The sequence below is a fragment of the Rhagoletis pomonella genome, unplaced genomic scaffold, assembly GCF_013731165.1.
Source record: "Rhagoletis pomonella isolate Grant_MI unplaced genomic scaffold, Rhpom_1.0 Rhpom_scaffold_00011, whole genome shotgun sequence".
Taxonomy (NCBI): Eukaryota; Metazoa; Arthropoda; class Insecta; order Diptera; family Tephritidae; genus Rhagoletis; species Rhagoletis pomonella.
Genome location: NW_023458565.1, coordinates 7,095,584 through 7,108,484, shown reverse-complemented (window position 1 = coordinate 7,108,484; position 12,901 = coordinate 7,095,584). Strand labels below are relative to the sequence as shown.

Genomic DNA, 12,901 nt, shown 5'->3' with positions numbered 1-12,901 from the left:
GTTTGACTCGATGCCAGCCCTGAGTAGGAGAATGCGTAGTGAATGTTGCCCTATGGACGGACAACTTCTGAGATACTTCGCCGACCTAAACGGGGTTAGATCGCCGAAACAACAGCCCTTGGTCGGGTGAAACCCGAGTCATTCCGGTACGTAGAACCGGCTGTCGTGGGAATGTATAAATTGTCTAAACATTAAATTAAAAAAATACTTGGTATTTCTATATACTGAAAAAAATTGCCCTATTTCACTTCTCTACATAAGACTTAGTTCGAAATGCCGCTCATTGCTCGACCACTTTCATACATTTCAATTTTAATAGCTCAACCCGCCACCGACGGGCATACCTGCCGTCCGTATCAACATATGAAATTGCTGTTCATGGAGAGAGAGAGAACCAACGGCAACGTCACCGACATGCGGTGGTAATTTTTCTTTAACACGGGAGTCCCCCGCTTCACTGAGTGTATGAAATTTCTGCCTGCTAAATTAGGTGTAATTTATTTCAATAAAATTCTACATACTTAAATTATCCCAAAAACAGGAGATTAAATTTTTTTTTTACCATCTTAAAATATTTCCAAAGTAAAACTTTCTTAAACCTTCCTCTTGTGATACTTTTTCAATTAACTTATCCCCTGAATTTAATTTGAGATTTTATATAGGAGGCATGCAAGAGGGACAAGTAGTTTAAAAACGAAGCCTTTTCAAAACATTTCGATCGATACCCATATTGTAGTAATACCTTGGAATTATTCAATTGATGGCATTTTTAAACATTTTGCAACCTTTTTGACCCTCTTTCGTTTGCCACCGATATTGTGATATATACATATGTATTTAAATTTACTTATTCCCATAATTCACGTTGAATTTGAGTTTTCAGCAGTTGGAAATCCTGCTATATCTAGAAATAAAGTCCTTTCAAGACTCTTTCTATTAATTGTAATAACTTGTTTAACTTATAATATAATTGTATTTAAATTTATTTTTAAAACAGGTGGCAACACTCTTCAAACGCCTCAGGAAAGTCTACATATTCAAGATGTCTAAACACTCTAGCGTTTGACTTTTTAACCCGTGTATAATTTAATTAAATTTGACTTTTCAAACATGTGGCAACGCTCTTCAAAATATTTTCAAACTACAACCTTATTTAACTTCTTTCGTCTGTCACTCATATTGTGATACATGTTCCAATTCCTTTAATGCAGGTAAAATTTGATTTTGTAAATAGGTGGCAACTCTGAGACATGTAGTTTAGAAATGCATCTTTTTCGCTTCTATTTCGTTTCTTACCCATATTGTAATTATTCATTTAAACTAATTGAATTTAATTTTTAAATAGGTGGTAACCCTGCAGAAAATAATAATCAATAATATTCTAAATTAAACTAAAGTTTTTTTTTAACAATGGGACGTATGAATAAAAACAAGCGAATGCTTTTTCTTAACTGTCGGATTTACCATATCGACAGTGGTGTCGACTGCGTTCCGATTACGAATACAGCCTTTTCAGCCGAGTACCTTTCAAATGTTTGGAATTAATTAAATTAATTGAATAAGCAAATGTTTACAAACTTCTTTCATTAGCAAATCGCAACAAGAATGTTCATTTTTAAATTTAACGAACCTCTCTATTCAAATTATTGTTGACAAAAATGCAACCGTGTGCCAAAATCCTGCTTGCAAATTCTTCCGCTCCAAATGAAATGTCAAAATTGTGCTCTCTCCTTGCAAGTTTGTCTAGTTTTTGGCCATAAGAACACTATTTGGTAACAATTGGTACCAACTTGTACAAGTTTTTTGCATAGCGAACACTCTTATTATGGGTCAGAAACTTCCAAATAGCCACTTTAGCAGCGCATGTACACGACCGAAGACCTATTCTGATCTAAATGAATCAATTGAAACTTTTTTAGCCCCATTTGACATTAGTTGTAATCCCATACCAGTCCGGACTAGTCAGAATTAGTCAGAATTTACAGAAAATCGATCCCGTACTCAGTCCTCTGAGTAGTGAGAGGACAAAAAAGAGCGTAAATAAGGTCCTCTCTCTGTCAGAAATTACCAGTTTTAGCCCGAAGATTTTTTCCTGGTAAATGTGTCAAACGATCAGCTGTAGTGTGTTTGACAACAAAATTGTAAACAAAGGAAAAGTGCACTCTGCTAATGCATGTTGAAAAGTATTCAATTAATTGTTCCCACCAAACAATTTGTGTTGCCGGCAATAAGAAAACGTGTCGCCCTCGGAAACAAATTTATTGCCGGTAATATTGCCTTCGAATCGATTTCCTATTACCGGTCGCTCTAAAACGTCCGCCGAAGGCAACTCGCCTGGGCGAGTCGTTTTCTTATTACCTGAATGAGTCCTTTTCTTATCGCTTCAGGCGATATTTGGAATAATTTTATTCTTTTTAAGACTTCATTTATTTTTTTGTATACCAAATCGCAACTTACAATGGGAATTAATTCATTTTCTCGCTGTAAGGCTTCCTATTTCTGCAATCTTGTCCTTGGGCATAATTTAGATGCTTTGGCCAATACTATTGACGCCATATTCAGAAGTTTCGGAATTTTTGAGAACATTTTTATTCAAAATTGTCATAAACGAAGTGATGTTGCCGACTTGTCACCACAGCAATAAATCGGTGAGTCGCCAATTTGTTGCCATTGACGATCGTTGCCTATTTCTCATGTTTTGCATGGTGGGTTGATTCTAATAAATTCCAAAGTATTTTTGGTTATTTACATGTGTGAGTAAAGCGTGTTTACATACAAAATAAGCAAATATTTACATATAAAATTTGGAGGTTATGTTGAACTTGTAAGAAATTACCATTTTTTACTAGAAAGCGATCCCGTACTTTTCAGCGTACTCTCCCGCTCTGAGCGAATATTTATTTTTTGACAATTTTACTAGTTTTAGTCCGAGGAATACGGGATTGGACCTATTATGTTTTCACTTCTTTGACGACATAGTGAAAGTAAGTTTATTATACTCAAATTTAATGGGCTATAAAACTACGTAAAAATCTGATTACAAAGTCGAAAACTTGGATGCATTTTTGCTGAGCTTTTTAGTTTTTGCCCAAAGTTTGAAGTATATATTTACATAGTTTTTGTTAGATAGTGAGCTATACTTTTATAAAAAAAAAATATTAAAATACAAAATTTGATCCGACTTAAATTGAATCTAACATAAAGTGGTGCTCGGACTAGAGATCGAACTTTTTGTTGTTGTTGTCGTAGTTGTAAGTTTCTAGTCACCATTTTCCATAGAGGGGTCAACAACGATTCTTTTGCGTCCAGTTCAAGCAGCTTACGACTTCCAAAGTTTACACTAAGGACCCGTTACTCAATATCTGGTTAACACTAACTATGCAACATCGTTATCCCGTTTAGGTCGGCGAAATCCATCAAACGCTGTTCGATATTGGGGCTACATCTGCTCCGTACCCTTCTGCTCAGGGCTGGCATCGAGTCAAACCCTGGGCCAGAAACTTACACCTGCTGCGTTTGCCAGAGACGACTTCACTACAACTCCACCTAAGTCAAATGTAATACTTGCAACGGGTGGAGTCACCTAGGAGTCTTATCACGCTTAAGGACTCATCGATAGTGGACCACATCATATGCGGTCCCTTCGTTCTCAAACAGAGCTGCCTCCACCACACACCCAAGTCCGCCTGAGCAGCTCAACACAAACACAACAGCACCACAACACAATAGACCACACCACAACCACAACAGACCACACTACAGACACAACCGCACTACCACCCACGCGCCGCCGCTAACAACTCCTGGTTCCTCCAACGATCTGTACATCACAACACACTTCACTCACACCGCGCATGACAATAACTCTCCCTAGGCACACGAAGCTCCTACACTTCAACTGTAACGGGCTACAGAGCAAATTCGAAGAGATAACCGTCTTCATGGACCGGCATGCAATATTGATAGCTGCGGTCGAAGAGAAGAAGTTGCACAGCAATTCAGCATAGTTAAATATTTAGGAAAAGTCGTCTAACTTCGACAATTTTTAAGCGTTTGCAATAAATGAGCTGTCAGTTTATTTAAAACTATATCTAAATTTAGATAGCAGATATTTCGAAATTGTGGAATTCATCGATGGTCAAAATTTACAAAATTAAGAGGAATATGGGTTTTTTTATTTTACCCGATCAAAAATCCCAACAAGCCAAGCCGACAATAGACTGTTATATACCATTTTGAAGGCACATATATCTTCTTCTTAGATCATATTCGATCTTTGAAATCGAATCAAAAATAGTCATTCAAAAATTCATAAATCTACAATATCGAATTTTCTGACCTAAATCGACAGATCGCGACCTCTAAATGACCTTTAAAAAATCTTCATATTTCTCATAAAAACGAATAAAATTAGGGTGTTGCCGTTGATAATTTTCAGAAAGTCGCGAAAAAGGGGTCATTGACGAAAAAAAGGGTCACATAGCATATTATTTTTGCTTTTCTTTACTAGCAAAAGAATAACAGGCCGATTCTGAACAGAAACCCTCTGGGAGTTTTCTCTCTTTTCCCTTTCCTTCTATCATGAATAAAAATTTCCTGCGGATTTTTATATTAAATGGCGTTGAGCTCTCAAAAAAGTGTCAAACAGCTTTTTCGAAGTTCGAATTTCCTTCTATTGGAGGATTTCTTTCTAGGGAGAAACCAATTCCCGGAGAAATAGCTCCCCGGGAGTATTAAGAATTGGGCATTTTTTAGTACTTTTGGGAGGAAATATTTTTTAGCAGCATGGTTCTGTTAATATTTCCTAAAAAAATCTCTGAAAAGGGAGTCGGGTCAAAGGTTATTGGCGCTTAAAAAGGGTCAAATTGCCCCTTTAGTCGCACAACGGCAACACTGGGGTAGGGTCTTGAAATTTCGTCGAATTTTACTAAACATGAATGGGCTATAAAACTGGCGGCGCTGGTCCGAGCAAGATATAAATTAGAAAAAGGGTTTTCTAACAGCAGTCGCTCCTCGGCAGGCAATGGCAAACCTCCTAGTATACTTCTGCCATGAAAAAGCTTCTTATAATATCCATTAGCCGTTCGGAGGCGGCGTAAAACTGTAGGTCCCTCCGCTTTGTGAAACAATATCAGGACAAGACGCTCAGCACAAATCGGAGGAGAAGCTCGGCCAAACACTTACCAAAAGTGTACGCGCCAATATTAGGTATTACTATTATTATTATTATAAAACCGTATGCGGTATATCCAAACTGATTGAACTTTGTATATATTTTTTTTTATTTTTGTACAAAGTTTGAAATTTGGACTTATGTATGTGGTATTTGTTATAGAATGAACTATATTTTTAATAAAAAATAATAGCTAAAATTGAGTAATAAAAAAATAAATAGTCAAAATGTAGTGTATATGAATCTGTATTAAATATTTTCTGGAGTAAATAGTCAATAGTTGATCGTTTTCTTGTATGTACTCATAGTATATTGTATTCTTTCAATATTCAATATTTATAGCTAACAATTCACGCTAATTTAAATTTTAATAAATATGTATAAATGTAAGTATGTATGTATATTAAATAAAACTAAAACTATATTTTTGAAGAGACAACAAATACTTTTATGTTTAAAGTAGCACAATATTTCATGCCATCTACCGCTTGTCGGTTGCCTAATTTAAATCTGTGTGTGAATGAATTTATTTGAATTACATGTGTGTTTGTAAATACTTTCTTGTTCGTCTCCCCAACCCTGAAATGGTGATATCTATTACCTTTTTACTAAACTTATGTCAATACATAAATATCAACTAACCAACAAATTTCTTTATTTGTGCATTTATGTACGTATGTATGTATGAATGTATGAATGTATTTAGCTGCGCTCTGTAGGTATTATTAAGTAGCATCGGCCGGCCAGAAATTTGTATGCAGTTTTGTAGATAGGCTGTCCGCCTAACCTAGGTGCTTAGTCCTCAAAGAAGCGAGCATTTCTTTTGCGTCCCATGTTGCAGATTTTAAAATGACAAGGAGACATATCTGAGAAGGAAAGCAAAAATTTAACGAAATTAATTTTGTAAGCTTCAAATTTTCATAGATTTAGATTTCGCACAGTATTTAAATTTGTCGGTACACTTCTTACATTGTTTGTGTACTGCACAAGGCGCGTGAAGCATGCAAGAAATGTACGGATGAGTTCCCAGGATGAATAATATGGTAATTAGCATGTAATCGGAATGATCCAGACGCCACGAGATAATGCAATACAACAGTACAATTGTTAATAATTATGTCCATACATGCATAATTGGAGGGTAAAGATGTACTACTTACATTGTATGTTCTTCTTAATGCCATGATCTTTAAATGCAGCCGGCGCTGAATGAGGTTTCTTCTTCAGTGGCATAGTGGGTGGCCCAAAGGACTGACTATCAGCGCGTGCATCATCTATGCCATCAACAGCATTTGCGGCTAATTGTCGTAGACGTTCAATAAAGCGCGTATTTGCCGCCTCATAGCTGTCATCAGCAGCCCCAGAATCATCGCCAACATCTTCGCCATAATCCGGAATTAGCAAAAGATCACGCAAGCCTGGCCATTTGCTTAGGTAGTTGGGCTGTTGGCGTTGGTATTTTTTCTAAAATCACAAAAAATAAAAAAAATTAAGAAACAAAGGGACATCAGGAGGTACAATAGTGGCATTCATCTATGCAGGTAAATGTCTCGTAACCACGAAAACCTCGTAAACTTACTCAATTTTACCCATAACGAATACCCATAAAAATATTTTTTTTATAAAATTTGTTATAAAGCAAAATCGTTGGTCTCAGTAGTGTAAAATGTTAAGAAAATTCGATCGGGTTTATGCGGAAGCAAGACGGTGCCTGCACCATAACGGGAATGGTAACAGTAGAACTTCTCCTGGACACAAATTTCCCAGCAAGTTCGCAGAAAGGGTAAGGCTTCAAACACAAATCCAGAGTCTAGAAAGAATAAATAGTAACTACGTACTTTCACCATTGACAGTCGGTTACTGTCTAAAATAATCATGATTATCTAAAGGACAAGTCCACGGAGACCGCGCTACATAGCCGGCTCAGCTTTATTTAAAAGTTACAAGAACTATTGTCTTGCAGCATTTCTAGGCATTGAGGGAGCTTTTAACAATATAAATTCAGAGGCCTTGAGAGGCCTAGCGGTGAACTATTCTCAACTGGAGTACGTAAGGCAGGATGATCACCGCAAGTGTCGGTGGGAACTCGGCTTCAAGACATGTGACAAGGGTCACACCGCAATGTGGCGTGCTCTCGTCACTTCTTTAGAACTTAACCGTGTGCTCTCTTTGTGCGAGACGGAATGGGGAAGCGCCAAGGTTGTCGTTGATGTGGATGATGTACCTATCGCGGACAGGGACAAGATCCGCAAACTCTGTGCGACTTTCTGCAGAGAGAGGTGTGTAAAGATAGTCCACGCGTTGTGGCCGCTCCGTCATTTTGGAGAAAGTGGAACTTGTTCTATTTACCAGAAGAAACAAGACTGTACAAGCAAACCGAAATTCTGAGGCGCCTACAGAATGGTGGCCTGCCTTGGTTAAGGCTTCTAATCTTAATCGACTCAGCAAAGAACAGAGTATAAGTATGATCTGATTTAGCGGAGCAATCCGGACAGCGCCGAATGACTTTTTAGATCTTCTAAAGGCAGAGACCGAGTGAGGCAGTAGACGGCATCTCTTAAATCAAAAATTTGTGCTGGACTGTCGCCGATTACTGCCATATAGGAAAGTACGCAGAATGCTCGGAGTGCCTTAGATGCTGTATAAATTTCAAAAACTATGGGCCTCCGCACAGTGGACTGCTCAGTCCGCCCAAAACTGGTTTTGTGTGGATAAGAGGGGGAAGAGAGTTCGAGTTTACCTCGGTCATTTCAGTCCGCGATTGACACGCACACATAGACAACATGTTTTCTATTTCGTTTTGTTTGCATGTGCCACATGCACTAAGTGGGAGAGACATTTCTTCGTCTTCTCCCTATTTGTGCGACTTGTCAAGCAGATTGCCTTTCTGGAGTCTCCGTTCTTTAGTGACCTTGACGATTTGGGAGATATAAACCTTAGACACCTAATTTGTTTCGTCAGCGATTCCCTGACGATTTGGCTTTACTGACTTTGTAATCTAAATAGGCCTCCTCTGCGATAGTCATAATAGAGTGGAACCATTCTGAACGCAATAAGTACTGGGAAGCGGTATGCGGCCATTAACAGGAAGGATATTATTCCATTATATATAAATTAAATCAAGCTATCTACTTTCTTGGTATCTAACTGGTAAAAAGATTACCGGGCATTTTAAGATTCATTAAGAACCCCGGAAGGTATCTTGGGCGTTCTCGTTTAGAGACTCTTTTAAGGATTCAAAAGATCTTTCCGGTTGCAGTACAGCCGTGCAACGTTTGGACCACCACTGTTTGATGTGTATGTACCTTTGACACTATGTGTCATTCCGATTATAAAAATATAAACTCATATCAAAACCAAGTGAAGACTCACCAGTTCATTGTAGAGTGTATCATCATTAACATTGTTCAGCAATTCGTTCAGCAATAATTGTTGCATCTCAATCTGTTGACGTGTGCCATGGCGTGGCATGCCACCCGTCAGCGTATTGACGCTACCAACAACGGGCAAGGCGCATGCGTCGTGCGCCAACCACATAATAGACACAAATAATGCGAACCATATCTGATGATAGTTGATTGCTGTCAGTGCAGCTGAGGTGCGTTGATGTGTCATTTTGCTGTGGGCAAGAATTGTTAAGCGCGACAGTGTAAATATGCTGCAAACGAAAATAAAAGAAAAAACAAAAATAAGTACATTAGTATACGCAGGTAATTGAAGTACATACAAGAAAACAAACAAAATGGATGAGTTTTCAATGAAAGCATTGAATTTCAATAACAGAGAAACAACGATGACGTATTAGCAGGTTTGCGCGCCCTTAAATATACTTTGTTTTTGTTTTTTTTTTCATTTTTTCCATAGCTAAATTCCAACGCCTCGCGGCCGAAATTAGAATTTTATTCACTTAACAGTTCTTGAAAGTTATTGCTCAGTGACGCCTACGCTTTGTTGCTTAACCCATTTAATATCTCACCAAGGGTTTCCAATTTCATACAACAACCGTTAAACTTGTAAGTTGAAACCTTAAGTTCAACAAGTGTGAAAATTTCAGCACTTGACGTCTTTCACGTTGCATAAAATTTACGTACGTACATATGTATGCATGAGTATGTAGGTATGTGCACATTACCGCACGTGGCCTATGACTTAAGCCTTTCACTGCATCGTCAGTTAAAAGTTGTTAAAGTTTTACAGTAAACGTAACGGGGTTTGAGAATCTATAAAAGTAATATTGCGCCTCTAAGATAAATGTGTGTATGAAGAGGGAGTAACAACACAGAAATACTCTAAAGGCGCCGCGTATTTGCTAGTTTTATATATATATATTTTTTTTTTGCTTTTAATTACCGTATTATGCCACCTTAAGCTCGCATTAAATACAAATTAGTCTATTTTTCACACACGCCCATTTCTTGATCGCATCTAATACGCGGTTGTCTTCTCTCTTGTGCACTGTTAAGCATTTTATGAAGTGGTTCAATTTCTTTGCTCTAAAGTATATAAATATTACAAAGAAATGACAAATCCAAGGCGAATTAATATAAGGGTATAGCAGGAGTACAAAAACAAAAATTTACATGTATTTTGTTTTTGCTTTGGCGGCATAAACTGTCAAAATCTGTAAGAGTGTGTGTAGAAATTCAAACAAAATTTTTCAATTTAATATCAGAAGCCGTGCGGCGAAACACATACACAAAATCAGCTGAGCTAGTAACACCACCTTATATAAATTCGCCTTGGACAAATCCTTTAAATTTTAAAATTAAAAGCTTTGTTATTGAGATCAAATATAAATATCCACATGTATAGTGGTGGAAAAAGATCAAGGTCACGACATTTTATCAAGTATTGGCTATTTTTCTTTTCTTTATTTAATGTTTATTTTTTAACCATATATACCCAATTTTCAAACTTTGTGCAAAAACTATAGCCCTTATTATGGGCCGTTTGCAGCCCGTGATTATTATCTTTCAAAACATCTCTTAAAATTCTTTGGGGGTCCGGTATACGGATGCAAAGGTTACATGCATTATTATTTCAATGAACTGTTTTGAAAATATTTATTTAAACTTAAATGTGTGGTGATATTTTTCGTTGCACGTGTGTACATTAGGTTGGTCCAAAAAAAAAAGTAAAGTCGGAATTTTTATATTCTCTATACTGAAAAAATGTACCCCTGTCTTTTTTTTTAATCAAAAAATATTTAGATGTTGCTTAAAGCGCCCAAAATTTTCCATGTGTTTTAAGTATGTGTGAAAAACATTTTTTCGTAGAAATTCTGTTGCTTTTCAGGAGATTTCCATTGATAATACCTAATTGTATATTTAATCATTTTTTAACATTATCTATTTTTATAGGTCCCCTGGTAACCAAAAAATTGCAGTGGGGGATCCAAAAAAATCGTTAGTATTAAACAATTTTAAAATAAAAAATTGGAATTTTTATTAGAAGTCTCCTGAAGAGAATCAAAGTTTTCCGATCGGAAAATATTGATTTTCAAGAATTATATACGATTTCTAAGAAAAATGTTTTTTCCCATATAAAATACATGAAAAACATTGAGCGATTTGAGCAACCTGTAAATATATTTTGGTTTCAAAAAAAAAAACACGGAGGTATATTTTCTTTCATATAGAAGAGTCCTAGGTGGTGAGAGCATTAAATTTATGACACTATTTTTTCACATGCATTTTTGGACCACATTAGACCGGTTAGCTCCTCAAGCGAAATAAAAAAGTTTGGAATTTTCCGCTTTCGCATTAGAAAGGTAAAGGTTTATAACTAACGTCTAGGCACCGAGCTTATTTATCTGATTAAAAACAAATCATCGATCCTCGCGGCAGACCTGAGTGGGCATTACTTAATAAAAACCCATGCAGTACGACTTAAAACTATTTCGGTGATTCCAGCACTTTTTCACAGGGTCTTGCTGCGAATGATCGCTTGATGACTCGTAGTAGAGCTTAGAGCTTCACCAGAGGACAGCTCTCCAGGCGCCGACTTACCGCTCGTCATGTAGCCACCTCACTACTTTCAGTTGAAAGAAGAACTAAACCATGCTCATCACTGCTGTTTTGTTTTAATAAATTTTTCCCACTTTTTCGAAAAATCTAAACTAGCATATGACGTAACATGCTCAAAAATATATACTACCATTGGCGAATGTCACTAATAAAAACTCACTTCACCAAACTGGTTTTAACGATCAGTGTCTGAATCGCAGCATTTGTGATCAAATGATTAGTCGTTTCGAATCAAATCTAATAAAATGGCAGCTGTTTTCTCCTCAACATAAATTTATAAAGACGAAGCACACTCGCTGTCGAATGCCGTGATTTCAAAATCTAATTTCGTTACGAGTTAAATTCGATATCGACTGCCGCGATTCGCGCCCAGAACTTTGAAATTTCGATCCTTCTTCTTTCGTGATTTTTTCTCAAAAGTCCGTACCGTTACACTTACATTTTGATGTAATGCAACAGGATCCGTTTATTCCTTATTTACACTTTTGTCCACAACAGTTGCACTTATATGTACATCTTGTTCCCAGTATGAGGCTAAACTGTTTGCACCACCAGCAATGAAAGCGAAATAAATCACCAGTATGTCTGGCTGAACACTTTATAGTGGTGAACGTAATGATGACATCTCTATCAACAACAGCATTATCAACTAAAGCAACAGGTACTATCACAAATAATTTGTAATCAAATCGAATACAAAATCACAATCGAAACATCTCCTACAAATACATTTGTAGAGAATGTATGTAGCTAGATGTATGTATGTATGTATGTATGTATGAATGTAACTACATATAATAACATTAAGTTTAGCAGGTCATAAGTAAATTGATAGGCCGTAGATTTGCACACCTTTGCACGTATTTGTACTATATGTAGTTATGTATATGCACCTCACACCCACATAAATAACTTCAAATTTATGTATGTACATAAGGGTGGTCCAAAATTAGTAAAGTCGGAATTTTAATGCTCTCACCCCCTACGATTGTTTTATATCGAAAAAATAGACCTCAATTTTTTATTCTGAAATCAAAAAACGTTTACAGGTCGCTCAAAGCGCTCAAAGTTTCCCGTGTATTTTATATAGGGAAAAAACATTTTTCGTAGAAATGATATGGAATTCTTGAAAATGAATATTTTTTGATCGGAAGACTCCGGTTCTCTTCAAGATACTTCCAATAACAATACCTTATTGATTATTTAACCATTTTTTAATACTAAAGATTTTTTATTTATCCCCCTTTGCGTTTTCTGGGTGTTATCTATGGTCCAATTTGCTTGAAATTTGGCACGTAGGAAGCATTTTTCCTAGATTAGCATATGTGTGATCCTATTTTCTCGTAAGTGAACCAGGACCGATCTATTCGAAAACATCTTCGTTATGGTACATATAGGGCTAGTTTTTCAGTGCGATTTTAACTCTTTTTGTCGTTTAAACTAAGTTCAAACTCAGTGTGCAGTTTTTCAGTCAAATTTAAACCTAGTTTAAACTAAGTTTATACGCCCAATCTGGCTGGGTTAAACCGAGTTTAAACTATCAGCTGTTAAGTTGTATATTTGTAGTCATAGTCGATAAGACCTTGAAACCTATGCTTAGATGGTTGATCCCGCGGTAGTTGGTGCGTCTGGCGGGATCGCCATTCTTGTGGATTGGGCAGAGCACACTTAAATTCCAGTCATCGGGCATCAACTCCTCGCC

General features: G+C 36.7%; 2 protein-coding genes across 3 annotated transcripts in view; one reads left to right on the top strand and one right to left on the bottom strand.

The window, feature by feature from the left end:
- The window catches only part of LOC118747134 (putative mediator of RNA polymerase II transcription subunit 26), a 20,364-nt gene extending 16,490 nt beyond the window's left edge, over nucleotides 1-3,874 (top strand). The window contains exon 2 of the mRNA XM_036481122.1: nucleotides 3,658-3,874. Coding sequence (XP_036337015.1) covers nucleotides 3,658-3,874 — 217 coding nt within the window. The remainder of the gene's footprint in view (nucleotides 1-3,657) is intronic.
- Nucleotides 3,875-5,587: 1,713 nt separating this feature from the next.
- LOC118747008 lies at nucleotides 5,588-11,755 on the bottom strand. 2 transcript variants are annotated; one of them, XM_036481001.1, is made up of 5 exons: nucleotides 11,639-11,755; nucleotides 8,546-8,831; nucleotides 6,334-6,637; nucleotides 6,143-6,154; nucleotides 5,588-6,039 (listed from the first exon to the last, which is right to left on the bottom strand). In XM_036481001.1, exons 2-5 carry the CDS (start codon nucleotides 8,786-8,788, stop codon nucleotides 5,969-5,971), a joined length of 630 nt encoding a protein of 209 aa, XP_036336894.1. In that variant the 5' UTR covers nucleotides 8,789-8,831; nucleotides 11,639-11,755; the 3' UTR covers nucleotides 5,588-5,968. The 2 variants fall into 2 exon arrangements, with proteins under 2 accessions (XP_036336894.1, XP_036336895.1); XM_036481002.1 differs by lacking the exon at nucleotides 6,143-6,154.
- Nucleotides 11,756-12,901: the final 1,146 nt, after the last annotated feature.